The sequence below is a fragment of the Fomitopsis serialis genome (genome assembly GCF_022376445.1).
Source record: "Fomitopsis serialis strain Sig1Antser10 chromosome Unknown B0H18scaffold_191, whole genome shotgun sequence".
NCBI classification, from domain to species: Eukaryota; Fungi; Basidiomycota; class Agaricomycetes; order Polyporales; family Fomitopsidaceae; genus Fomitopsis; species Fomitopsis serialis.
The window spans coordinates 28,373-53,262 of NW_025955151.1; the positions used below are offsets into that span (position 1 = coordinate 28,373).

The following is a 24,890-nucleotide window of genomic DNA, read 5'->3' on the forward strand; positions in this document are numbered from 1 at the left end:
CAGGACGACTGTATACTAGAGCGCATCACTTACTCGCAGACGATGCAGATGACGGCGGGCTTTGGCGGTCCGTTATCTGAGATAGTGGGAGTGACGAGTCTGAAGTAGAAGTTGATATCAGGTACGCTCCCCCTGCTAGCCTCAGAGCGTGTCATGGCTGGACCGGGCTGTAGTCCCGTTCGCCACTGCATGATCTGCGCCGATAGTGCGGAGGGCGGTTGGAGTCGGGTTTCTGGTGAGCGAACAGGCGGTGCGGCCTGGTCGCTAGTCAACGTTATCAGAGGATGTTGCTGGGAAGTCGCAACGACCTGAGCCGGGGCGGCTCTAGCTTCGTCGTCCGAGCTACCCGATACATTGTCGAGGTCGAAAGGTTCGGGCTCGGGAACTGCAGCCCGCGCAGGGTCCGGGTCACCCCTGCCACGACCGCCACGACCGCGACCGCCACGACCGCCGCGAGGACGAGCTGGGTCGCCTCTCGGTGGCATTCCTAGCAGTAGACAGGAGCAGATGAGATGCGACTTGAGGTGAGGACGCGGAGAGATCTCCTTCAGGTTTTATAGCTGAGGACTGTCCGCCTATACCAGGTCGTGTCCGTGGTCAAGACTTCGACATTACCGTCGGAAGTCGGCTCACCGTGCGCTCGATACTTGTCCTGCAGATCAACCAAAGTTGTCGAAAGCTGAGCTCATCGTGCGTTCGATAATCGTCGCTCCTGCAGATCATCCAAAGGTTTCAGAAGCTGAGCTTACTGCGCATTACTTCGATACCGGAGGCTGAGCTCACCGTGCGTTCCATAACCCTCCCGCAGATCATCCAAGAATGCAATGCAACAGCTAAACATAGGCACTTGAATGTACGGCGCAGTCGGGATGCATCCTCGTTCATTCTCTGTCAGCAATACCAGATTCGTGGGTGAACCATACTCGCCTGCAGTTCTGGATTCGTTATGTTCATCTTGCAGTCTGGTATTCGGGGAATGGCCTCCGTTATCCTATCGCGTCCCATCAGCAGTTGTGCATAGCGAGTTCTTACTCACGCAAGAGTAAGCAAGGTCACATTGGAGTCCGGGGCAGCATTGTCCTTCTGGCCGAGGGGGCACTGGTCCTTCGCAATGACGAGGTCGCGGAACTGGGGACAGGAAACGTAGGGTTCAGAAAGCCTCATTGAGCGTCCGGTCGTCTGTGCGCGCGTCAGCGCCGAATGTCTTCCTCGCCAGAAGAGTACAGGCACAGGACGACAGGTCGACACGCCCAGGCAGTGCGTCAACTGTCCGACGATCCTCGACAACATGGCCTTGCACTCACCGTCATCGACCACAGCCTGTCTGTCCGCCTCGCCCTCTCACCGTCCTCCGCTTCGATACCAGCGACCTCACATACACAATAACCCGACAAACGCACCCCGGGAGCCAACCATTGCTTCGACATCGCTAGGTTCAGGGAGAGCAAACAGAGAGGAGCGGCGCAGCGTCGAGCGTCGAGCGTACAAGGAGCTATGCCGCAAGGTGGGCCGCAGAGACTGAGAGATGGACGCACGCCGGCGTTTGCGAGGGCTGATTACATAAGGTCCACGCACCCCAAGTTCTACGAACTGAGTCCGGTCTCTACTCCGTTTGCGATGCCTAAGTCCTAAGTGTCACCTAAGTAAGTTCGACCTGGGACGCGATCTCTGCATCCACCATGGCCACCTCCTGACTAGATTACAGTGCCACCTCCTGACTAGATTACAGTGCCACCTCCGCTGCTACCTCAAACGTCCTCGTCCATAACGTGATACCATTGCCTCGTCTGCATCCTCGCATCCCTTCGCCGCTGCTATCTATGAACGACGCAGACCGCGCCCGGCGCGCGCTCCACCGCAGACGTGCTCGGCGACCCGCCGCCGCGTGAGAGCGGCTAGCAAGTGCAGCCGCAACATTTTGGGAGGGAGAGAGTAACATGGGCACTGACTCGGTGAGTATCTGACCATTTTTACGCTGACATCTCCCAGTCCACACCCGCTTCCGATAGATACCAGTCGCCCGACGGAAAGTCGCTTTCTGACACCCCGCACGTCAACGGATCGCCGTAACCTATTGGGACCTGACGCTGCCATCATAGTGAACCTGTACCGCTGGGTCACACTCCTGTCGGACCACATGAACAGCAACTCGAGTACAATGTCGCTATCCTGCATCTGTAAAAAGCCCTCCCTCGTTCCGTCCGCATATCTCTGCACCACACCCCGAAGATCGTCTACATTCGCACCGATGACCCTGACCTTCCCGTGTTCTACTTCGACCCTCTCATCAGTCCTATCTCGTTGCGCAGCTTCACACCGAAGAACGCGCCATTTGTACTCCATGAGGACGCGATCTTCGGCCCGAATGACGCTGAGGACGACGACTTCGAGCTCGCTGACGAGGTCGAGCCTTTCCCCGAGGACAAGCCGCTGGAGAGCGATCTCACGGCGGATGCTATCGCGCTCTGGTGGGCGCCCGATCCGTACAGCCGCCGCTCAGGGCGTATGCGCCGAGCGCAGGATATCCCGCTCGTGAAGGACTGGTATCTCGAGCACTGCCCTCCTAACCAGGCAGTCAAGGTTCGCGTATTGTATCAAATTCTACTCAAGTGCTACGTCTTGAACGAACTCAAGACACGCCCGGAGAAGGCCATGTCGAAGAAGAACCTGTTCAAACAGCTGAAGGCGACCAAGTTTTTCCAGACCACGCGGTTAGACTGGGTCGAGGCGGGTCTGCAGGTCTGCAGGCAGGGTTACAACATGCTCAACCTGCTCATCCACCGGAAGGTACGTTGTCTCGGGAAGTGTGGTCAACGTGGTCACTGACGTACTTTACCAGAACCTGAACTGCCTCCACCTCGACTACAACATGATCTTGAAGCCAGTGAAATCGCTCACGACCAAGGAACGTAACGAGTCGCAATTCGGAAGCGCCTTCCATCTGCCTGTGGGATCCTTCGCCTCACGAAGTTGACGGTCAATGTGCACGTCCAATGGCATCTCCGCAATGTTGATGCGTTCCAGCTCGCAGACTTGGTACCCCGCACGTCAATGGATCGTCGTACAGCAGACACGTTTGGGTCAGCTGGCCCAGTGGAGAACTACCGAAGAAGTAGCAGCTTTCGTCCGTTTTTTCCCATTCTCGCGTGAAAAAAGGATTTGCTATGCACGACTGCTGATGGGACGCGATAGGACAACGGAGCCATTCCCCAAATACCGGAGCACAAAGATGAACGTTACGAATGCAGACCTGCAGGCGAGTACAGTTCACCCGCGGATCTACTAATTATAACAGAATGCACGAGGACGCGTGCCGACTTCGCCGCATATTCAAGTGTCTATTTCCTAGCTGTTACGCTGCATTCGTGGATGATCTGCAGGAGGGTCATCTGCAGGAGGGTCATGGAACGCACGGTGAGCTCAGCTTCCGGTATCAAAGGAATCACAGCAGGCTCAGCCGTCAATATCTTTGGTTGATCTGCAGAAGGATTATCAAATGTACGGTGAGCACTTTGGATGGTAGTGTCGAAGTTTTGACCGCGGACACGGCCTAGTATATGAGGACAGTCTTCAGCCATAACCTGGGAGAGACTCAGCTGCCTCTCCGCGTCCTCAACACAAGTCGCATCCCATCCGCCCTGCATGCTACAAGCGTTCCCAGTCAGAGGCAACCCAACTCATCCTCGCGGTGGTCGCGGTCGTGGCAGGGGTGACCCGGGCCCTGCGCTGGCTGCAGTTCCCGATGCCGAGGATACGGACTCGGACGAAGCTGTCGCTGCGACGCCCCAGCAACAACCTCTGGCGACGTTGACTAGCGACCAGGCCGCACCGCCTGTTTGCTCACCGGAAACCCAGATCCGACCGCCCTCCACACTGTCGGCACATATCATGCAGTTGCGGGCGGGACTACAGGGTGGTCCAGCCATGACGCAGCCTGCGGTGATCATGGGGAACGTACCTGACATCAATTTCTATTTCAGGTCTGTCACCGTCATTTCTGCTGACATCGTACCACCGAAGCCCAACATCATCTGCATCGTCTGCGAGTAAGTGATGCGCTTTAGTATATAGTCGTCCTGCTAACTTCAGCGACAGGAAGTGGCATCAGAAGGCAATCACCAAGGCGGCGAAGAAGGGTGTCGAGATCAAGTCAATCTGGACTTGCCACAATTACATCTACGCTCTGCAGACAGGTAACAGTATCTTTCGATCTCACCTCGATGCCTACCACCGCGACGAGTACAACCGCTTGGCTGCGGCCGGGCGCTGGGTGAACATGCTGCCCAGCTACAAGAACGGAGTCACAGCAGTTCAAGAAGCTGCGGATATCGACCAGAATCATCCAGTGGCGGAGTATCCTCGCGAGGAGTTCCACAGGCAGCTCGTGGACTGGGGTGTCGCGCACGACCAGGTAAATACGATTTCTTTCGTTATGTGAAGCAGTTGTTGACGTCAACATCAGGCGATCTCGGTGGTCGAGAAACCTGAATTTCGAGACCTCTTACATTTGCTCAATCTCGACGTCGCCGACGAGGACATTCCGAAGCGCAACCAGACGCGCTCGCTGATTCTGGCGCAAATCGGCCGCACATTCGATCAGCTCAAGAAACAGCTTAGGGTAGGTGCATCACGATGTTTGAATAACTCCTCATTGCTTACTCCTGATAGCGCTCGCGTGGTCAGATATCCTTCACCTTTGATGACAGGAATACACAGGGTAAGCATGCGCGACGGTTCGAGCGACATTACTGACAGTGTGCACCCTACAGGCCGACGCGCTTACGTCGGCGTGACCGGCCATTGGATTGCCAAAGGAGCATTCCCTACGGATGTCGTGCTAGAGTCAGCAGTCGTCGGTATCAGGAGGCTCGAGGGGAGCCGTACTGGTAAGTCCGAACGTAAACATCTAGTTATGTTCTAATTATATCACCTAGGCGTAAACCTCGCGAATGCCGTCCACTTCGTTCTGGAGCGCGCCGGTATCTTATCCAAGGTGACCGCATCTGTCTCATTCGAAGTAATCTAGTAACTGATCGGATAAGGTCGGACGATTCACGATGGAGTATGACCAACGCAATGACGAGATGGTGGAAGAGCTGAAGAAGAAGTTCGATGAGGACCCGATCGCTCGTCGTGACTTCCATCCAAACAAGGACCAGATGTATTGCCTGCGTGACGGAGTGATAAGCTCATCCCAGAACATGATCACCTACCTGGGCATCCAGCCTCCTGGCGACGATGGCTCCGAATCCTCAGCCACTCGCGGCGGCGACGCCGTGAAGACTTCGGCCATTTCGAAGACGAGGGCGATCTGTGTTGCTATCAGTGCGTCTCCTAAGTGCCGCGACTCTTGGGCAACCTCGATTGCGGTTCACAATGCCGCCGCAATCGTCGAGAATGCGGGTCTTGGGGTGGACATCCCGAAGACCGGCATCTTCCACGAGGACAAGATCTTGGCGGTCGACAGGCGGAACCGCTGGGACAGTACCTATAATATGATCATCCGGTTTTTGGCTATGCAAGAGGTGAGTCCTCTTTGCTCACTGACGAAAGATACTGATGTTGTACGATCTAGGTATACAAGATATTCTTGGAGAAAAACCCGGAGTTCGCGAGGTCGTACCCGGCTCTGACGACCACCGAAATTGACGCGCTGACAGAGACGGGCCTCGTGCTCATGGTAGGTCGTTTTTCCAACACATATAAGCGCGGTTGATAACCGTACGCAGGCTGGTCATACCATGCAGATGCTGTTGGCTGAAGGATTGCAGCCGCTGCTCGCTGATGCCATCCCGCTGTACGAGATCTATATGACGAACATGGAGAAGCTTGCAGCGGCGAGGCCGCATCTTCAAGGCATCATCAAGGCGGGGATGGATATCGCGATTAAGTACCACAACTACAGGGATCTAACCGACAGCTGCATCCTTTCCATGTGTAAGTACATTTTCTCCTTGTGCACCAGCCTACTAAGCCATTTTGCAGTTGTACATCCCAAACAGAAGCTCGACCACGTCCGGAAGCACTGGGACAGGCGCTACTACTAACACGCCGTCGACATTGTCAAGCATAAAGTAAGTAAAATGCTGTTCTGTCCAGTGTACCTACTAATGGGTTATTTACGGTACAGATGAGAGATTATGCGGCTCGGCAACTCTCTGTGCGCCATTTACCCGGCATGTACGAAACAGCCGATCAAATCTTCGTCGGTCACCTGGACGAGCCAGTGGGTCCTGTTAGCAACACCCTCGACGCGATTGTCGAGGCCGAATACCCTCTTGGCTCGAAAGAGGGACAGAGACGGAGCTCTCCGACGCTCTGGCATACTGGAGTGTAAGTTAACATTAGCTCTGATATTCCGCGGACTCAGTGCCTTTCAGCTGCCTACCGTGCAAACTCAGTGGCCGACCGTCTTCCTGATCGCTCTAGACTACCTTCCACCCAGGCGACGTCGCTTTCGTGCGGGCGAGTCTTCTCTGCCAGGCAGACAGACGCGGTTCGGTGCACCCTCAGCGCAGGCATCGTGGAGGCTCTGCACATGCTCAAGTATCTCGTTCGACAGAGTCGTCTGTCGTTTACGGACCACCTGAAGAGCTTCGAGTTCGTGCAGGAGATGCTGGTGAAGCAAGCTCGCAACAGTTAGGCTATGGCGCCAACAAGGAGCTCACTTTCAACGACCTCCTTGACCTCATCTAATGTCTTCGTGTTACCATCGTGCTGCTGCTGTGTGCCTCGTAGTTGTCTGGCCTCGTCCGAGTCTCCTCGATGTACTTGTATCACGCCGCCTCGTACCGCGCTGTCTCGTATCATGAATATCACAATGACCTGATGTACTAGTAATGTGGAATGAAATGTGCTCGTATGCATTGCTATCTGCCCAACGACTAACAGTGACTCTCATCGGCTGGCACTACTAGTCCATTTCCTCACAGTGGCGGCGGTGACTTTGCCGCCCTCTTCCTACTCTCACATCCACCACCACCCTCAGCATCATCCCCGCTGTATTGCCTTGTCTCTTCAACATGATGCGTAACTCAAAAGCAGCTCCAAGATACGAACAAAATTTAGGAAGGACGAGCCCAGGAGGGTCGCTGGGCGGCGCGCAGATTCCGGTGCATAACTCGACCTGGGACGCGATCTCTGCATCCACCATAACCACCTCCTGCTTTGAGATCATCGCCTCCGCTGCTACCTCAAACGTCCTCGTCTGCAACGTGATCCCGTTGCCTCGTGTGCGTCCTCGCATCCCTTTGTCGCCGCTATCCGCGAACGACGCAGACCGTGCCCGGCGCACGCTCAACCGCGCCCTACGTACGCTCAACCGCGCCCTACGCACGCTCAACCGCGCCCTACGCACGCTCAATCGCAGACGTGCTCAGCGACCCGCCGCGGTGCGAGAGCGGCTAGCAATTGCAGCCGCAACATTTTGGGAGGGAGAAAGTAACAGGCTCGGAGGTGAGTATATCTCCTGTTTCCTGTTCAGTCAGTTCATAGCAGTATTGCTCACCTGCATTCGCAGCTCGGTGTATCGCGTCCTCTCGTGGTCCACATGGGCAAGGACGACTTGCATCCGGGCACCCTCGAAATGTGCCTCGAACGGCATCCCTCCACCCGTGGATCTCCTCCCGCCCGGTACTGACCTCGACCACACCCCGGTCACTCCCCGTCCTGCCGAGCTCATCACTCGTCTCCCGCTCTCTATCTTCCCGATGGAGCTGTCCGAAGTGTCCCATCCGGTCTGCTCCAGACTCGACGGTCGCCGCCCTCGATCCACGCCGGCATCCGGTGCGTTTCTCCCGTCTTCCCGGACTCACCACCTCTCGTGGTTTGCTGGTCGACCCGGCTGGCATCCTCGACCGATGAAGGCACGACGAATCGCCGTCCGGCGAGCGGCGTGGGCGAGAGGGCGGGTGCGTGGGCGGATGGTGGTTGGCTCGGGTTGGGTGCCCGGGATGCTACTGTCAGGTGAGCATGGTTGCCCGTTCGAAGACAGACGGTGCTGCTCACGTCCTCCCGAACGAATTTCGCCAGTCCGGCTTTGCTACCGGCTTTGGCCATGGAACTTGAGTCACCAGCTGTTTGTCCTCGCGGCGCGCCTGCCATGGCGAACTTGTACCGTCTCGGTCGGACACTCTTGTCGGATCACACAGACGGCAACTCGAGCTACCTGTTCGACAAGAAGTCGGTTTTCACTGCGAAAGCGCTCACATGGCGATTCCCGGCGGCCCGAAATTCGAGCCTCTGTATAGAGACATGGACAGCTTCGATGAGGACTGGAACGAGTTCAACGACATCAACAAAGTCATCATTCGACAGCAAATCCGGACTGAGTACAAGGTCGCTTTCCCCCATCTGTATAACTCCCTCCCTCGTTCCGTCCACATATCTCTGTATCACACACCGAAGAACGTCTACATTCGCACCGATGACCCTGACCTGCCCGCGTTCTATTTCGACCCTCTCATCAATCCTATCTCGCTGCGTGGCTTTACACCGAAGAATGCGCCACTCGTTCCCCATGAGGACGCGATCTTCGGCCCCAACGATGCTGAGGACGACGACTTCGAGCTCCCTGACGAGGTCGAGCCTTTCCTCGAGGACAAGCCGCTGGAGAGCGATCTCACGGCGGATGCTATCGCGCTCTGGTGGGCGCCCGATCCGTACAGTCGCCGCTCAGGGCGTATGCGCCGAGCGCAGGATATCCCGCTCGTGAAGGACTGGTATCTTGAGCACTGCCCTCCTAACCAGGCGGTCAAGGTTCGCGTGTCGTATCAGAAGCTACTTAAGTGCTACGTCTTGAACGAGCTCAAGACACGCCCGGAGAAGGCCATGTCGAAGAAGAACCTGTTCAAACAGCTGAAGGCGACCAAGTTTTTCCAGACCACGCGGTTAGACTGGGTCGAGGCGGGTTTGTAGGTCTGCAGGCAGGGCTACAACATGCTCAACCTGCTCATCCACCGAAAGGTACATTGTCTCGGGAAGCATGGTTAGCGTGGTCACTGACGCACTTTATCAGAACTTGAACTACCTCCACCTCGACTACAACATGAACTTGAAGCCGGTGAAGACGCTCACGACCAAGGAGCGTAAGAAGTCGCGATTCGGCAATGCCTTCCATCTCTGCCGTGAAATCCTTCGTCTCACGAAGTTGGTGGTCGACGCGCACGTCCAATTCCGTCTCGGCAACGTCGATGCATTCCAGCTCGCGGATGCGTTGCAGTACATCTTCGCGCACATTGGTGCCCTTACGGGTATGTACCGTTACAAGTACAAGGTCAGTCTTCCTCCATCTCAGGGCAAGTATCTCTCATGCTGACCCCTTGCGTGCGTTCTAGTTGATGCGTCAGGTACGAATGACCAAGGACCTCAAGCACTTGATCTACTACCGTTTCAACACCGGTCCTGTCGGCAAAGGTCCTGGTGTCGGGTTCTGGGCCCCCGGCTGGCGTGTCTGGCTATTCTTCATGCGTGGTATTGTTCCTTTGCTCGAGCGCTGGCTTGGAAATCTGCTCGCGCGTCAGTTTGAGGGTCGTAACAGCAAGGGCATCGCGAAGACAGTCACGAAGCAGCGTGTCGAGTCGCACTATGACCTTGAGCTTCGTGCGGCGGTCATGCACGACATCCTCGACATGATGCCAGAGTCGATCAAGCAGAACAAGTCGAAGACCATCCTCCAGCATCTGTCGGAGGCCTGGCGCTGCTGGAAGGCGAACAGTAAGTTGCTGCTTGACATGAACTCGCGATAGGTATCTGATGTTGGATCCAGTCCCTTGGAAGGTGCCCGGAATGCCGACGGCCATCGAAAACATCATCCTTCGTTATATCAAGAGCAAGGCCGACTGGTGGACGTCTGTCGCTCACTACAATCGTGAGCGTATCCGGCGTGGCGCGACCGTCGACAAGGCCGTCGTCAAGAAGAACCTCGGTCGTCTCACTCGCCTGTATCTCAAGGCTGAGCAGGAGAGACAGCACGGGTACCTCAAGGACGGTCCGTACATCAGTGCTGAGGAGGCCGTTGCCATCTATACTGCCACCGTGCACTGGCTCGAGAGCCGGAAGTTCTCGCCCATCCCCTTCCCGCCGCTTAACTACAAGCACGACACCAAGCTTTTGGTGCTCGCGCTCGAGAAGCTCAAGGAGGCGTATTCGGTTAAGGGCCGCTTGAACCAGTCGCAACGCGAGGAGTTGGCGCTCATTGAGCAGGCGTACGACAACCCGCATGAATGCTTGTCGCGTATCAAGCGTTTGCTGCTCACACAGCGTGCATTCAAGGAATCTGGCATCAAGTTCTTCGACACCTACGACAAACTCATTCCTTGCTACGACATCGAGCCCGTAGAGAAGATCACGGACGCCTACCTCGATCAGTTCCTGTTCTTCGAGGCCGACAAGCGTGGTCTGTTCCCCTCCTGGATCAAACCCGCCGACACTGAGCCGCCGCCGCTTCTCGTCTACAAGTGGTGCCAAGGCATCAACAACTTGACCGACATCTGGGAGACGGGCGAGGGCGAATGCGATGTGCTCATGGAGACGGTGCTGTCCAAGGTGTACGAGAAGATCGATTTGACGCTGCTCAACCGGTTGTTGCGTCTCATTCTGGACCATAACTTGGCAGATTATATCACGGCGAAGAACAACACTGTCTTGACGTACAAGGGTGAGTATTAACAGTTTATTGTCATCGAACTAGTATTGACTTGCACGATAGATATGGCGCATACAAACGCCTACGGTCTGATCCGTGGTCTCCAATTTTCAGCCTTCGTCTTCCAGTACTACGGCCTGGTCCTCGACCTGCTCATCCTGGGTCTTCAACGCGCCAGCGAGATGGCGGGACCACCGCAGATGCCGAACAACTTCCTGCAATACCGCGACTCCGCCACCGAGACGCGTCATCCGATCCGTCTCTACTCGCGTTACGTCGATCGCATCCACATTTTGTTCCGCTTCACGGCCGAAGAGTCGCGAGACCTCATCCAGCGGTATCTCAGTGCGAACCCTGACCCGACGAACAACAACGTCATCGGGTACAACAACAAGAGGTGTTGGCCTCGAGACTGTCGTATGCGCCTGATCAAGCACGACGTCAACCTCGGCAGAGCGGTCTTCTGGAATGTCAAGCAGAGTCTGCCCCGGTGGGAAGACACTTTCGTCAGCGTTTTCTCTAAGGATAACCCACAGCTCTTGTTCTCGATTTGTGGGTTCAAAATTCGCGTCCTGTAAGTGTAATCTCACATGAATGATTTACGACAGCAGTGTCTCACACTCGCCTTAGGGTTTGTTGACGACACGAAGAACGTATACCGTGAGACGATCCACAAGACGTTCGAGGGCAATTTGACGACTAAGCCTATATCTGGCCGACCTCGGCAAGCAGAACAGTGTGAACATCGCCTCCCTCACGGCCAGCAAAATTCTTGACATCATCTTAGGTCGGGAGATCGCAGCACCGTCTGTACAGCGGCAGCAGATGGCGGAGCTCGAGAAGAGCTCTGAGGCGCAGAGCCAAGTCACAGTGGTACAGATGCAGACAACCAACATTCACGGTGATGCTATCCAGACTGACTACGACAACTTACGAGCAGCAGGTGTTCAGTAGCAAGTCCGACTGGCGTGTACGTGCAATTTCTGCTACCCATCTACCGCTTCGTCCCCAGCACATCTACGTCTCCAACGACGGCGTCCGAGACGATGCTGGATCGTTCACCTACGTCTTGCCGAAGAATATCCTTCGCGCCTTTGTCACCGCTGCCGACTGCGCACCCAGGTCGCTGCATTCTTGTACGGCGTCTCTCCCAGACAACAAGCAGGTCAAGGAGATCAAGGCCGTGGCATGGGTCCCGCAGCGCAGCAATGACAACACTTAGTACTGTTCTATCTAGCTATACTGGGACTAATGCACAACATAAATAACATTTGAATGGCTTTTTGTATGCCGGGGACGACTGACAAGCCAACTCTCGGGCCCTGAGAACCATGCTTACTAGCCAAAAACATTGATTTTAGCTGACAAATATGCGAAATAAGCCTCACTTCTGGCGGTTATAACCAAGAATGGAAACAGCTAAGTTACCGAGAGCTTGCAAGCTCGTGCATCACTAGGCCAGACAGACGGGATGGATGGCTGAGTAGGGCCGGGCGGGTGACCGAGCGAGTTGGCGAACTAGCAGCACTAGCAGCGCCGTGTGGATGAGCAGGTACGATCGCCCGCGCGCCACACGTCGATTCCCAAGAACGGCGCGACCTAGCCTGCCGAGGAGGACATACGACGTGAAACAACCATCCCGGCATACACCGGTCATTCGCTCGCGACGCGTACGGGTCTACCGTACAGTAGCAGGCGCAAGCGCACTACACGATCGCATTCATTCTACTTGTTCACTGTATGTACGTAGCCTGTATAAATGAATATTTGCCCCTTGAGCCAGCTTCACCGGCAACTACGATGCAGGCAAAGGTCGATGCATCAGCACGCGCACACCACAGCCAGTCGTGCGTGATGTCAACGTTGCATCAGATATGTATTCCATGAGACGGCGACAGTGCAGGCTGCGACTACAGTACAAGCTACGACGACAATAGTAGTACAAGCTACGACAATCAGCGAACAGCGAAGAGATAGCGATGAGACATAGTTATGACAGCGTTGGTAGAGACGATCAACAGAGGGTACACATACTCGTACAGCACTACAATCAGATGACGACACAACGGGGACGAATGTACGATAGAAGGGCCACGGCCGTGATGCGGGACACACAACAGCGAGACGTACAACAGCGAGACGTGACAATGTGCGACGTTTTTAGTCGTTGTCAAGCGTGCAAGGTCACTGCTGGCGAGAGGAACTCGGACCGTCGCGGCCACGATCTTCCTCCAGCTCTGCCTCGACGGTGTCGGAACGCTTGCGCTTGCGTGCCATCTGGCTAATGGACTTCAACTGCTCCCGGAGGGCATTATTCGGCTGGAACTTGGGGTTGGGTGCAGCACGTCCCCCTTGCACGGCGCCTTCTGCTTGGTTTTCCACCGTCGTGTTGTCGACCAGGCGTTGGACGGCGGTACCTCTCGTACCCGCCTTGATAGCTTTGAGGAGCTGAGTAATATGGGCGTCGAATAATACGTCTTCGCCCGGAAGGCGTAAGTGCTTGTCTTGCGGATCGAGCAATTTGTCAACGAATTCATCGAACTCTGCGGAGCGGGCGTTGAGTTCATCGTCATCGACGATGTCGCCGAGGGCCTCCGCCAACTTCCGCGCGTTCTCCGGTAAGCCCAGCAGGTTCACCACCATGGACAGCTTCAGTTTGTAGCCGTCCTCGACCTTCTTCAAGAAGACGCGGAGCTGTTCCTTGAGCTGCCCTTCGTACGATTCGAGAATGGGCTGGGCACAATAGTTAGTATGTGGATGCTTGACGGGCAGGTGACGGTCGCTTACGATGGCTAAACCCTTGGCAACCCATTTGTCCATGTCCCACTGCTCCTTCACTCCCTGCCTGAACGTTTCCAGCTCCGAGAATGGGACATAAAACCACCAGACTCGAACGGCGCCAAAAATACGGCGCCGTTCGCTGTGCGCCATGGACCCGCGTCCGAGATCAATCCAGCGTGCTTCTCCGACAGGGTGCGGTACCGCTCCCTGTCGAGCTCGAGCGACGAGACGGTATAAGCACCACTGCCTGGCGACTCCCATTTGGACTTCAGGCCATCGTCCCCTTTGGGGACCAACTCGTCGATGTTGAAGCAGGTGAGGGCGATGAAGGGGGGAACTCTGACCCGTCGCCGTTGGCGGGCGTTGTCTTGCGAGTTCCGATTAGTGCATCCCCCAAATCCACGAGCTGCTCAAAAGCTTGAGTGAACCTGTTGAACTCTGATGCGCAGTTGGAACGTACCTTAGGAAGCGCGCCTTCCTTTCCCTTGGTATGATGAAGCTCCTGCGACTTGGCCGATTCGTTCAGTTGGGTGACGTACAGCTTATCGCCGACTAAGATCGCCTCGACCATATCTGCAATCTTCTTCGAGCCGCTCGGGTTACGAATCGACGCGTACTCCGCCTGTTCGTCTGAGACACCTAGCGCATGTTCGACCCACCCGGGAGGACAAAAGCCGCGGTACCACCTGTCGTTGCTGATCGACCTCTCTGTAGCACAGAGACGGTTGTGTATATCGCTAGCAGACATCGTTGTTAATTTCCCCTGCTCGCTGTCATAACAAAATCTGCGATCGCTAAGTTCAATAGAATCTCCACTGAGACGCGTGAATATACTCACTTGAAACGATTGAGATCGTCGTGCTTCTCGATCCACTGCTGCAACGCCGTCCAATCGTCGCGTGTGAAACCAGAGATCTGCTGAATACGCGAAGGTCAGTCGCTGGAATATGAAAAGCACAGACATACTTACGATCTCCCCAGTGACGTGCGGGAGATTGTGGTACTTGTCTCCGAAGGCCTTCCGAACAGCCTCGGGGTACTCGTCTTCGCCGTCGGTCTCGTTGGTGACTAGTGCGCAGTGAGGCGGATTGGCGGATGGTACAAGCATGTCACGCTTACCTGCCTCAGCAGGGTCGGACTGGCCGGCGGCGATCTGTTGGATCTCTGTTTCTGTTATACTAAATATTAGAGGGCTGCTGTGCGCATTACAAGACATGGATTTGTTACTTACCCTGTTCAGTGGCTTTAGGTTTCTTGACCTCGTTGGGTTCCCTAGCTTGGTGGCGATCTTTACGACCGGATTGGCCAACTCGATTGCGATGTCAGTGTCTACGAAAGCACGATAAGAGTATATAGGGCCTCACCTCCCGGGCTGTTGGGCTTTCGCTGCTGGGAGTCCGATTCGATGTGATCCCCCTTCAAGCCGTTGGAATTGACACGACTGCGAGGATGACCGGGGCGGGGTGAGCGAGCAGACTGCGTAGCAGCAGAGCGAAGGAGAGAGGTGGTAGACATCTTAGTTCACGGCTTAGAACCAGAGGCAGAAGACATTCTAAAGAACCGGGGACGGCCGCCGTGCTCAGTCAAGGGGTCTATATCGTCAAGTGACTAAGCCCGGGTAGGTTCCAGCACCGCCTACGCCTCTCCACTCACACTCCGCCTTAGCTGCAGTGGCCCATGGTAATCCACCGTCTCCCCTGGGTGTGAGATCGTCGCGTTCATTCCCTCGCTCATAGGACCTTTCGAACAACGATATCCCAGCATTGCGGCCGCCGTACACCTTCTACGGCCGCCATTAATCCGCTCTATTCGCCCCGGCCTATGCCGGAGCTGGCAACCAGGGGTAACAGGGACTGTGGCGTGGGACATTTCGGCATGTTACACGCCACAGCTCGCGGGTAGGTATAGATGAAGTACGTACTAGTAACCAGAGGCCAATGAACAAGTACATACCTTAGAAGACGAGCGCAATTTACGGTCGGTGGTTGATTAAGCGTCTACAATTGTTTGTGAACGCGTGACCTATACGAACGTGAAATAGGATCAGCAAGGGCTCAGGAAGAAGAAGGCAGGAACATGATTTTTTACCAATGCCCGAGCCTTAAACCGACATGACAGTTGAAGATGAAGGAGAGACGCGAAGGAGATCGCGTCTGAATGGCGCGCAGGTACGCGCCCACGCAACGTAATGACAGATGAAGGGACAAATCCATTTTCTCAAATGATTTCGGGACTCTGCAACATACCTGGCCTCTTCCTCCCCATTACCTGTACGTTCCTACTCCTCCGCTTCTTGGTTCTGAGATCTGGGTGATTTTTCGAGCTAGCAATGGTCAGAAAAAAGCGCACCATCGAAGAACTCCTCAATGATACGTGCGGCGCTTGTCACGAGACTTTTCGGACAAGTCAGGGCCTGTGCGCGCACCAAACCATGAGCAAGAAATGCTCATGGTACAAGAAAGGAAAACTCAAGGAGATCTTCGAGGTCCAGGGCCGTCAGGAGTCTTTGAACGACGGTGTAATAATTGAGCCTGCAGGGTAAGCATTAAAACCGCCTCTGAGGTTTGATCAATTAATTCACAATGTGCGTTCAGAACCAACGAACTGTCGGGTAGACGCGAACATTCTGGCGACGAGCCAGAACCCGTTGCAAATCTATCACCCGAAGAGGATGCAGATGAGGACGATGAAGACGAGGACGACGAATTATCGTCACTATACGACTTTATAGATGTGTGCGCACCGTCCAAGCCGCCGAACGATCCAGGAGGGACCGGAGATGATGGTGAGGGTGGAGGTGGACATGGCGAAGGCGGTCGCAACACAGGCGGTGACGCAGCAGGGCCATCGACTTATGCAAGACGAACCGCGCTCTCGCTCGATGACGATGACGACGAGCGTGTGGTAGACGAAGATACAGAAGCCGGAGAGGTTACTCAAGTTGACGAAGACGTGCGCAGGAGATGGCTGGAGGGCAAGGAAGGTCGAAGTTCAAGTAAGTGATCATTGACACTCACTTAGCAAATGCGTTCCGAATGTAAACTTGTGATTAGCGGGTCCGACTGCAGGAGAGAGGAGCACAGAAGACGCGACAAACAGTGACGGAAAGAACCCATGGGAGCCATTTCAGTCAGAGATGGATTGGCGATTCGCGTCTTGGGCAATCCAGGAAGGACTGACGCAGGGTTCCATCGACAGAGCGTTAGAAATACCCGGTGTGAGTACCTGGGCTTCCCTGACGATGTTACTCATATATGCTGACGCACCTCAGTTCCAAGAGAGACTCGGCCTGTCGTATCACAACAGCCGTGCTCTCTTACAGTGCGTGGATTCGCTGCCCGAGAGGGCAGAATGGACGGAAAGGTTGCTATCGTTCAGGGACCGTCCTAACGAGAAGCACCTTGTTCAGTTCCGCGACATAATCCAGGCCATTCGCACCTTGTTGGGAAACCCTGAACACGCGGATCAAATCGTGTACAGACCGCGGCGTATATTCTCAGACAAGTCGAGGACGCACCGTCTCTACAACGAGATGTGGACAGGGCGTTGGTGGCATGCCATTCAAGTGAGTAATCAAATATCAATCAATCCTTGCAAATATCTGAACCAATTGCAGAGCATCTTACCTGTAGGCTCAGCAGTTGCGCCCGTCATTATCGCGACGGACAAAACTCAGTTAACACAATTCTCGGGAAACAAGGCTGCCTACCCGGTCTACATGACGCTAGGCAACATACCGCGTGCTCTGAGGGCAAGCCGTCTGAGCACGCATGTATTCTCATAGGTTATCTATCTGTCGATAAGGTTAGCTCCGAAGGCATCACTCAGCGCAAGCAACGCGCTCTCGTTCAGCAACTCTTCCACGGTCCGTGCGCGCGATCTTGGAACCGCTCGTCCAGGCCGGGAAGGAAGGTATCGAAGTCACCTCAGGCAATGGAGAGGTTCGACGCGTACATCCGATCCTCGCCGCCTATGTAGCCGACTATCCAGAGCAGTGCCTGGTCACTTGCGCCAAGTCTGGGACATGCCCTAAGTGCCAGGCACCAGAGCAGCTGCTGGAATCTGCGAAGCCAGGTACACCTCGTACTTCCATCTGGACCTTGGATGTTCTCCGTCAAGCCAGCGAGAAAACCCAAGGCAAGACGAGCTCTAATGCGTACACCCGAGCGTGTCAAGACCTCAACGTGTCGGGATATGTCGTGCGTCCGTTCTGGCGCGATCTACCCTACACGGATATCCATTTGTGTATTACCCCTGACGTCCTCCATCAACTCTACCAGGGAGTTTTCAAGCACATCGTCGAATGGTGTACCGAACTCGTCGATGAACACGAGCTCGACAGACGCATTCGCTGCCTTCCTCCGGCATTCGGTACTCGCCACTTCAAAAACGGCATTTCCTCTCTGTCTCAAGTCTCAGGGACCGAACGCAAGCATATGGCGAGGATTCTCCTCGCGTGTCTGGTAGGCCTGATACCCAGCAAGGCTATCCTTGCTTTCAGGTCTATACTCGATTTTATCTACCTCGCGCAATATACTACTCATGACGACACCACTCTCCAGTACATGGAGGACGCACTCAAGATATTCCATCGCAATAAAGACATCCTGGTCGACCTGGGAGTGCGCGAGCACCTCAACATCCCGAAGTTTCACTCGTTACTCCACTACGTCGACGCCATTCGACTTTTAGGCACTACCGATAACTACAATACTGAGGCGTTTGAACGCCTTCACATCGACTACGCGAAGAAAGGCTGGAGGGCGTCAAACCATCGCGATGCACGTCCGCAAATGGTTCGTTGGCTGGCACGACAGGAGAAGATGGTCGTGCTCAGCTCGACCATCCACCGATCGCTCAGGAGTGCCGATCGGGAGCCAGGGGATGACAGTGACGCAGGGAACTCTGAACCAGACCGAATACCTACGTCGTCACGAATCAACGCTCGAATCAAACTACCCAAACACCCTACGGCACCTCTCCAGACTCTCCCATCCATCGTCAACAAACACTGCGCACCGGGCTTCATCGACGCACTTGCTCAGCACATCTATACTCTCAAAACGGGCACCCTCTCTCGTCCTCACAGCTCCGGAGTGCTGTCACCCACATGCCGATCAATCGCCTCGATGTATTCCATGGATTCAAATTCACCCCCGAGCCGCTGACCGACGATGCGATGGAAACTGACGCGGTGAAAGCGAAGCCCGCCACTGCCGGACAAGCAGCGCGTTTCGACACGGTAGTTGTGCTGCAGGGAGAGGATGCCGAAGCTACCGGCTTGCAAGGTGCGTATCGTCTTCTCTACTACACTCCTCACAGATTCCTGATATGATCACTGTCTATAGGTACCCGTATTGGGCGCGTCAAGGTAATCTTTAAGCTGCCGCACGACATCAAAGATCCCCGAACTCTCCGTCAGCTACCAGCTCCTCCCGAGTGGGCTAGCCAGGGGCCTCTGGCGTATGTAGAATGGTTCGCAAAATTACCAGCCCAAGCAGATCCCATTCATTTGATGTACCCTGTCCACAAGCCTCCCCTTCGCGCGAACGGAAAACCTGTTGGTGCCATCATTCCTTTGTCGATAATTCGACAATCATGTCAGCTTGCTCCCTGCACACCTGGATCGACTCGCGCAATGATTCGCGAGAATGTACCTGAAGACTGGGACACTCATACTGTACTAGATAAGGCTGCAAAGTTTTGGCTTAATAATTGGGCATCGAAGTACGCGTATCAGACGCTGTGGTAGACTAGTAACTTCGTAGTAGAATACAATGGTCACGGTGTCTGAATAGCTCTTAACGGCTCAACAGCTTCGTTGACGATGCTTCATTGACCTTCAGACCGCGACACTAGGTACTACTTCCATCACCCGTATAATTATAATACAAATTTTCAGACTGCTTTGAAGCACCCTCACCATTTAGTAGCGGAGCAGGGTATGGGCAGTAACAGCCTGTTGTGTCGTCATTATTTGAGTCGATCACAATCAGCGTTCTCTGGACTGAGCGCTTCGCACTTCAGGCCTCAGGACTCAGGGCCAGTACTCAGTCCTCGACCACCATCGAGTCTGCCGCCGTCTCGACGCCATCCTACCTGCCTGCATTCCTGCCCGTACCCGCCGACCTGCTTGTTATCCGACCATTCACTCGCGCTCTCGCCCATCTGCTTTCTCTTTCACCGGCCCACTCAGTCGTTTTCCCTCTTCTCCCCGCTTACTCGTCTGACCGCGTCCGACCACCTGCCTCGCTGTCTCCCCGCCCACTCGGCCGCTACGCACGCATCTCTGCCCCAAGTCACGCAGGACGATCTTCAAATTCGAGCCAAAACATTTCGAGCAGTCTTCACCGTCCACCGACTCACTCGCCGACCGACTCCCTCGTATCCCGACTCCCTCGTATAACGACCCTTTCACCTGCCGACTCACCCATCGATTGACTCACCCGCTGACTGACTGCCCGCGGTGACTACAGCGGAATACGTTGCCCTGAAGAATCTGGAGACGGCTAACTTGAACTCTGATGTGAGTCCCTCGGGTGCATCATGTATAATGCCAACTCACGTATGTTCACTGAAGTCGATCAAGTTTACTTGTATGCTCTCAGAAGCCCTTCGGAGGGTCTTGGTGCTTTGGCGGAAGTGCAGAGTCTACGGGACGAGCAAGACCGTGGACCCTCTTCGATAACGCTCGAAGTCTCATCGTTCCCCGCCTTACCCATGCTCTCACTGTCAGTGATGCATATCGCACGGATGCATCACACCGGATGACCCGCAACAGGCCCTCGACATCTACTCGATCGCACCTCCCCTTGATAGCAGACACCCCCTTTACATGTCTGCCCTCTTCTTGTCGAACGCGTACACGGGGGCGACCTTGTGCAGGCGGTACGGCGAGCTCTGGCGGTGGGACGAGTGGTTGCTCCGCCGAGCGATCATTCCCGCTTCGCGGTTATGCGTGCACAAGCAGGGTGGCGATGCGTCAATATGGACTCTCCTGGATAAGTACCACTCATGCAGCTCGCACTGGCCACCCACGTTCCGTTCTGCGCAGCGCTCGACCATCACTGTCTTGCACCTCCACACGTTCGTCCTCCGGGCGCATGCATTGCAAGCCGAAGCGGTCATCCGGACGTCCCGAGACGGCGCGGAGAAGGCGCACAGGTGGATCAGCGCTGCGCGCTCGGTGGAGTACCGCACGATCCTGACTGCCAGCACGCAGTTTCCCAAGGCCGGCGAGCGGAACATCCAGGCTGACGACCTAGCGACCTCAGCGTCGCAGTGTGTGAGGCAGGTGGTGCAGTCGGCGAGTACGCTGGCTACGTAATCGATGTATGTGTTCTCCATCTGACCTGACATTGACACTGGAAACTAACTCCGTTGAGGCAGGTGTTATGGTGGGCGACCTGACATACATACAAGGTAGCACATGCCGTGCCTAGTGTACGGATACGGTGATGCGGAGCTCGCGAACCGGACCTTCCGCCTGTGCGTTCACCAATGCGTTGTCGATCAAGCAAAAGACCACTAGTGGCCAGTTACTCAAGGCCCAGAAGTTCAGCGGCGCGCCACCACCGCCGCCGCGCCTCTCACAACTCCTCGAACATCACTGTGATCGCCGAAACATGATGCGAATACGCCCCTAGCGGCTTTGCCAAAGGAGACACAATGATCCGGTATTCGCTTCGATAACACCGGCGCAGGAGAATCGCGAGCAACTGAAGGAGGACTGGAGGAAAAGCGATGCCACCATGACCTTGCATATCACGATCCGTCCCGGCGCATTGGGCGGTAACCGGTGACCGGTTCCTTTGGCTGAATCCAGTCATTCGGGTCATACCATCGTTCCGGTGAATAAACGTCTCAGTGCGCTCATCACGGACTCCGAATTCAACGTCGTTGAGGAAGGTCCGGGCGATCACCCGGACGACGACAGTGCCTCGCTACCTCCGCCCCCAGCTCTCTCAAGGCTGCCGTCGCACCCGCAGACGGCCAGTTTGATGATTCCGGTCTCTTCGTCGCCGACAAGGCGACCCACGAGTCCGCAGCAACGACCCTCGCTGCGCTCGCCCAAAAGGATGGCCCCAAGGCCCTCCAGTCTGTCGGCTTCAACGATGCTGCTATCAAGGCCCTCAGCGACAAGAAGTCGCCCGCGGCGCGTGAGGGTGCAGCGAACGCCGTCGCTGTGATCACCAAGTCCGACGCTGTGAAGGCTCTCGAGCCCCTTTTCATTGACTCCGGACTCTACGCTGCTCTGCTCGAATGCTTCGCCGACAAGATGCCCGCTGTGCGCACGGCCGCCATCGAGGCAGTGAAGGCGTACGTTGTGGGTATGAACACTTGGGGTGCAGCGCTTGTGCTTCCCGCCCTTCTTCACTAGATCAAGACGGTCGGCAAGTGGCAGGTCAAGACCGGCTCGCTCACTGTCCTCAACCAGCTTGTTACAAGCGCGCCTCTTCAGACTGCGCGTCTCACCCCAGAGATCGTCCCCATCCTCGCTGAGGCGATCTGGGACACGAAGGCTGACGTGAAGAAGGCTGCGAAGGATTCGCTTGAGAGGGCCACGGCTCTAGTTTCCAACAAGGATATAGAACGCTTCATTCCTGCACTCATCAAGGCTCTGATCAACCCCGTTGAGGAGGTTCCCAAGACCATCAACCTCCTCTCGGCCACCACATTCGTTTCGGAGGTAGACTCCGCTACGCTCTCACTCATGGTCCCTCTGCTTTCTCGCGGTCTTAGTGAGAAGCCTACTGCTACTAAGCGCAGGGTCGCCGTGTACGTTTGAACCCACCCGATCACGTTGTCCGCATCGCTAATGGTATCTGTAGAATCATCGACAACATGGCTAAGCTCGTAGACTCCGCTGTCACCGTTCGTCCCTTCATCCCGAAGCTGCTCCCGGGACTTCTTAAAGTCGAGACGACCATCGGTGACCGCGAGGCTCGCAGCGTCGTTGGCCGTGCTGTCGCCACCCTCCGTCAAGTCGGTGACGTCCCCGCCGACAACGACGGTTCTGATTTCCCGCCCTTGAAGAAGGCGGACGAGAAGCAGCTCGCGCATTCCCTCCTCGGTCTCTACAAGAAGGCTGGCGCTGAGGCCCCTTCTGCGGGCTCCATCGACGTCATGTACGCCAGCAACCTTGCTGCCAACCCCGTCAACGCGAAGAACTTCGACGTGTCGGAGTGGCAATCGCTTGCGCCTTACCTCGCGTTCGTCACGACGACGCCTGAGCCCATCGTGATCGTCAACGAGTGGGTTGTCAAGTCTGCATCTCTGGAGGATGAGGACACCGAAGTCCCTGAGGATGAGGAGGAGGGCGAGGATCTTTGCAACTGCCAATTCTCGCTCGCCTACGGTGCTAAGATCCTGCTGAACACTGCGACTCTCCGTCTCAAGCGTGGTCACCGCTATGGTCTGTGCGGTCGCAATGGTACCGGCAAGTCCACTCTCATGCGTGCCATCACCAACGGGTGGGTTCATTGCCTCGCGATACGTTGACGTTGCTTATTCTCGCTTTACAGCCAAGTTGAGGGCTTCCCGTCGCCGGATGAGGTCCGAACCTTCTACGTCGAGCACGATATCGACGGTAGCGAGGCCGAGACGGCCATCCTCGAATTCATCCTTTCCGACACACGTATCCAGGCTGGCGAGCAGGAGGTTATCGAGACGCTCGCGTCCGTAGGCTTCAGCGACGAGAGGCAGAAGCAGGCGATTGGCAGTCTGTCTGGTGGCTGGAAGATGAAGCTCGCTCTCGCGCGCGCGATGTTGTTCAAGGCTGACATTCTGCTCCTCGATGAGCCAACTAACCACTTGGACGTTGTCAACGTCGCGTGGCTCGAGAACTACCTCACCGGCCTTACGACTTGCACGTCCATCATCGTCTCGCACGACTCTGGCTTCCTCAACAACACCATCACCGACGTCCTCCATCTCAACCGCTTCAAGCTCAGGAGGTACAGGGGCAACCTTGAGTCCTTCATGAAGCAGGTTCCTGAGGCGCGCTCGTACTACACGCTCGAGGCGCAGGAGGACTACCAGTTCAAGCTGCCCGACCCGCCCCTTCTCGAGGGTGTCAAGACCAAGGAGAAGTCGCTTCTCAAGATGCGCAAGGTCGGCTACCCAGTACCCGACGCAGCCCGTACAGCAGCTGTACGACATCACGCTCCAAGTCTCGCTCTCTTCTCGTGTCGCCGTCCTCGGTCCCAACGGATCCGGCAAGTCGACGCTCGTCAAGTTGCTCATTGGCGATCTCGAGCCCAACAGAGGCGGTGAGACCTGGAAGCACCCGAACTTGGTCATCGGCTACGTCGCGCAGCACGCTTTCCACCATCTCGATAATCATTTCGACAAGACGCCGCTGGAGTACATGCTGTGGCGTTACGGTGAGGACTTGGAGGAGATGATGAAGGCGAATCGACAGATTTCAAAAGAGGAGCAGCAGAAGATGAAGGAGGGCACTGTCGTCGTCGTCGAGGGCCAGAAGCGCTTGATTGACGAGATCGTGGCGCGCAAGAAGCTCAAGCAGTCGTACGAGTACGAGGCGTCGCTCAAGGCCCTCTCCTCGTCAGAGAACATCTGGCTGCCGCGTGACGAGCTGATCAAGCGTGGCTTCGAGAAGAAGGTCCTCGAGGTCGACACCCGTGAGGCGCAGCACCTCGGTCTGCTCCCCCCTTCGTTCGTCGCGAGATCGAGAAGCACTCCGCGGACTTCGGTCTCGAGGCCGAGTTCGTGTCGCACAACTCGATGTGCGGTCTCTCCGGTGGTCTGATGGTGAAGGTTGTGCTCGGCGCTGCAATGTGGCGTCGCCCGCACGTCATCTGCCTGGGCGAGCCGACGAACTACGTCGACCGCTTGTCGATGATGAAGGACTGATGAGGTGCACGTCGACAAGGGGCACCCCGAAGCCGCGACTATCAAGGTCGCCATCGGGCTCGATCAAGCCGCGAATTCGACGGTCGATGTCCTTGAACGTCGGACCTGGCCATCGGTCTAGCGTAGTAGAGCCCATTGCCGCACTCCCCGGACGTACACCCTCCGGCCTTGGGTTGCATGCTTAAAGTGCGAGTACCAGGCCTCCCAGCTCATCCCTTGCGACGACGACTTCGCGCGATAACCCCACGCTGCCGCTAGCAGCTACATCGCACCTTTCAACACCGCAGGCGCGCAGCTGAGTACAGGAAGCAACATCCGGGGCCGGCTCGTCCCCTGGATGTCGACATCGACTGGCAACACACCGACGCAGGCCAATCCCAACAGGGGCCTCCCACCACCGTTGAAGCAGCCGAGCAACCTGCGCCAAACCGCGGTGAGTATGAAGGGTGGCTTCGCACCTATTGCAGGCATCGCCATGGGCTTGGGGAAGCGGGCGGTGGAATGCGTTGGGGCGCGTGGGGTGGGTTCGGTATGTTGAGTGGTCCCTCGAGCGGAGCATCCATGATCTCGCAGTCGTCCTCGGTGTCCT

General features: G+C 55.9%; 5 protein-coding genes across 5 annotated transcripts; 4 read left to right on the plus strand and 1 right to left on the minus strand.

Moving 5' to 3' along the window:
* Positions 1–1,937: 1,937 nt before the first annotated feature.
* On the plus strand, positions 1,938–2,974 carry B0H18DRAFT_1126288 (NUC071 domain-containing protein; the record flags this gene model as incomplete). Its single annotated transcript, XM_048035145.1, has 3 exons — positions 1,938–1,952; positions 2,230–2,787; positions 2,840–2,974. The coding sequence occupies 3 exons, from the start codon at positions 1,938–1,940 to the stop codon at positions 2,972–2,974; spliced, it is 708 nt and encodes a 235-aa protein (XP_047885973.1).
* A 5,234-nt stretch (positions 2,975–8,208) lies between these two features.
* On the plus strand, positions 8,209–11,867 carry B0H18DRAFT_960386 (NUC071 domain-containing protein; the record flags this gene model as incomplete). Its single annotated transcript, XM_048042956.1, has 8 exons — positions 8,209–8,912; positions 8,965–9,274; positions 9,336–9,714; positions 9,767–10,657; positions 10,709–11,219; positions 11,350–11,518; positions 11,589–11,615; positions 11,658–11,867. 8 exons carry the CDS (start codon positions 8,209–8,211, stop codon positions 11,865–11,867), a joined length of 3,201 nt encoding a protein of 1,066 aa, XP_047885974.1.
* Positions 11,868–12,829: 962 nt separating this feature from the next.
* On the minus strand, positions 12,830–14,941 carry B0H18DRAFT_1126292 (uncharacterized protein; the record flags this gene model as incomplete). The annotated part of the gene is made up of 10 exons (XM_048035146.1): positions 12,830–13,378; positions 13,433–13,486; positions 13,555–13,673; positions 13,724–13,832; positions 13,887–14,211; positions 14,265–14,341; positions 14,397–14,494; positions 14,546–14,596; positions 14,658–14,735; positions 14,791–14,941. 10 exons carry the CDS (start codon positions 14,939–14,941, stop codon positions 12,830–12,832), a joined length of 1,611 nt encoding a protein of 536 aa, XP_047885975.1.
* Positions 14,942–15,800: 859 nt separating this feature from the next.
* B0H18DRAFT_837744 (uncharacterized protein) lies at positions 15,801–16,976 on the plus strand (the record flags this gene model as incomplete). The annotated part of the gene is made up of 5 exons (XM_048039460.1): positions 15,801–15,942; positions 16,068–16,161; positions 16,288–16,425; positions 16,505–16,643; positions 16,698–16,976. Coding segments are annotated over 5 exons (792 nt in total), but the record flags the coding sequence as incomplete, so codon positions are not given.
* Positions 16,977–20,261: 3,285 nt separating this feature from the next.
* On the plus strand, positions 20,262–24,397 carry B0H18DRAFT_1149281 (P-loop containing nucleoside triphosphate hydrolase protein; the record flags this gene model as incomplete). Its single annotated transcript, XM_048035715.1, has 8 exons — positions 20,262–20,711; positions 21,363–21,782; positions 21,807–22,204; positions 22,258–22,899; positions 22,951–23,551; positions 23,574–24,107; positions 24,149–24,282; positions 24,370–24,397. 8 exons carry the CDS (start codon positions 20,262–20,264, stop codon positions 24,395–24,397), a joined length of 3,207 nt encoding a protein of 1,068 aa, XP_047885977.1.
* Between the last annotated feature and the right edge of the window lie 493 nt (positions 24,398–24,890).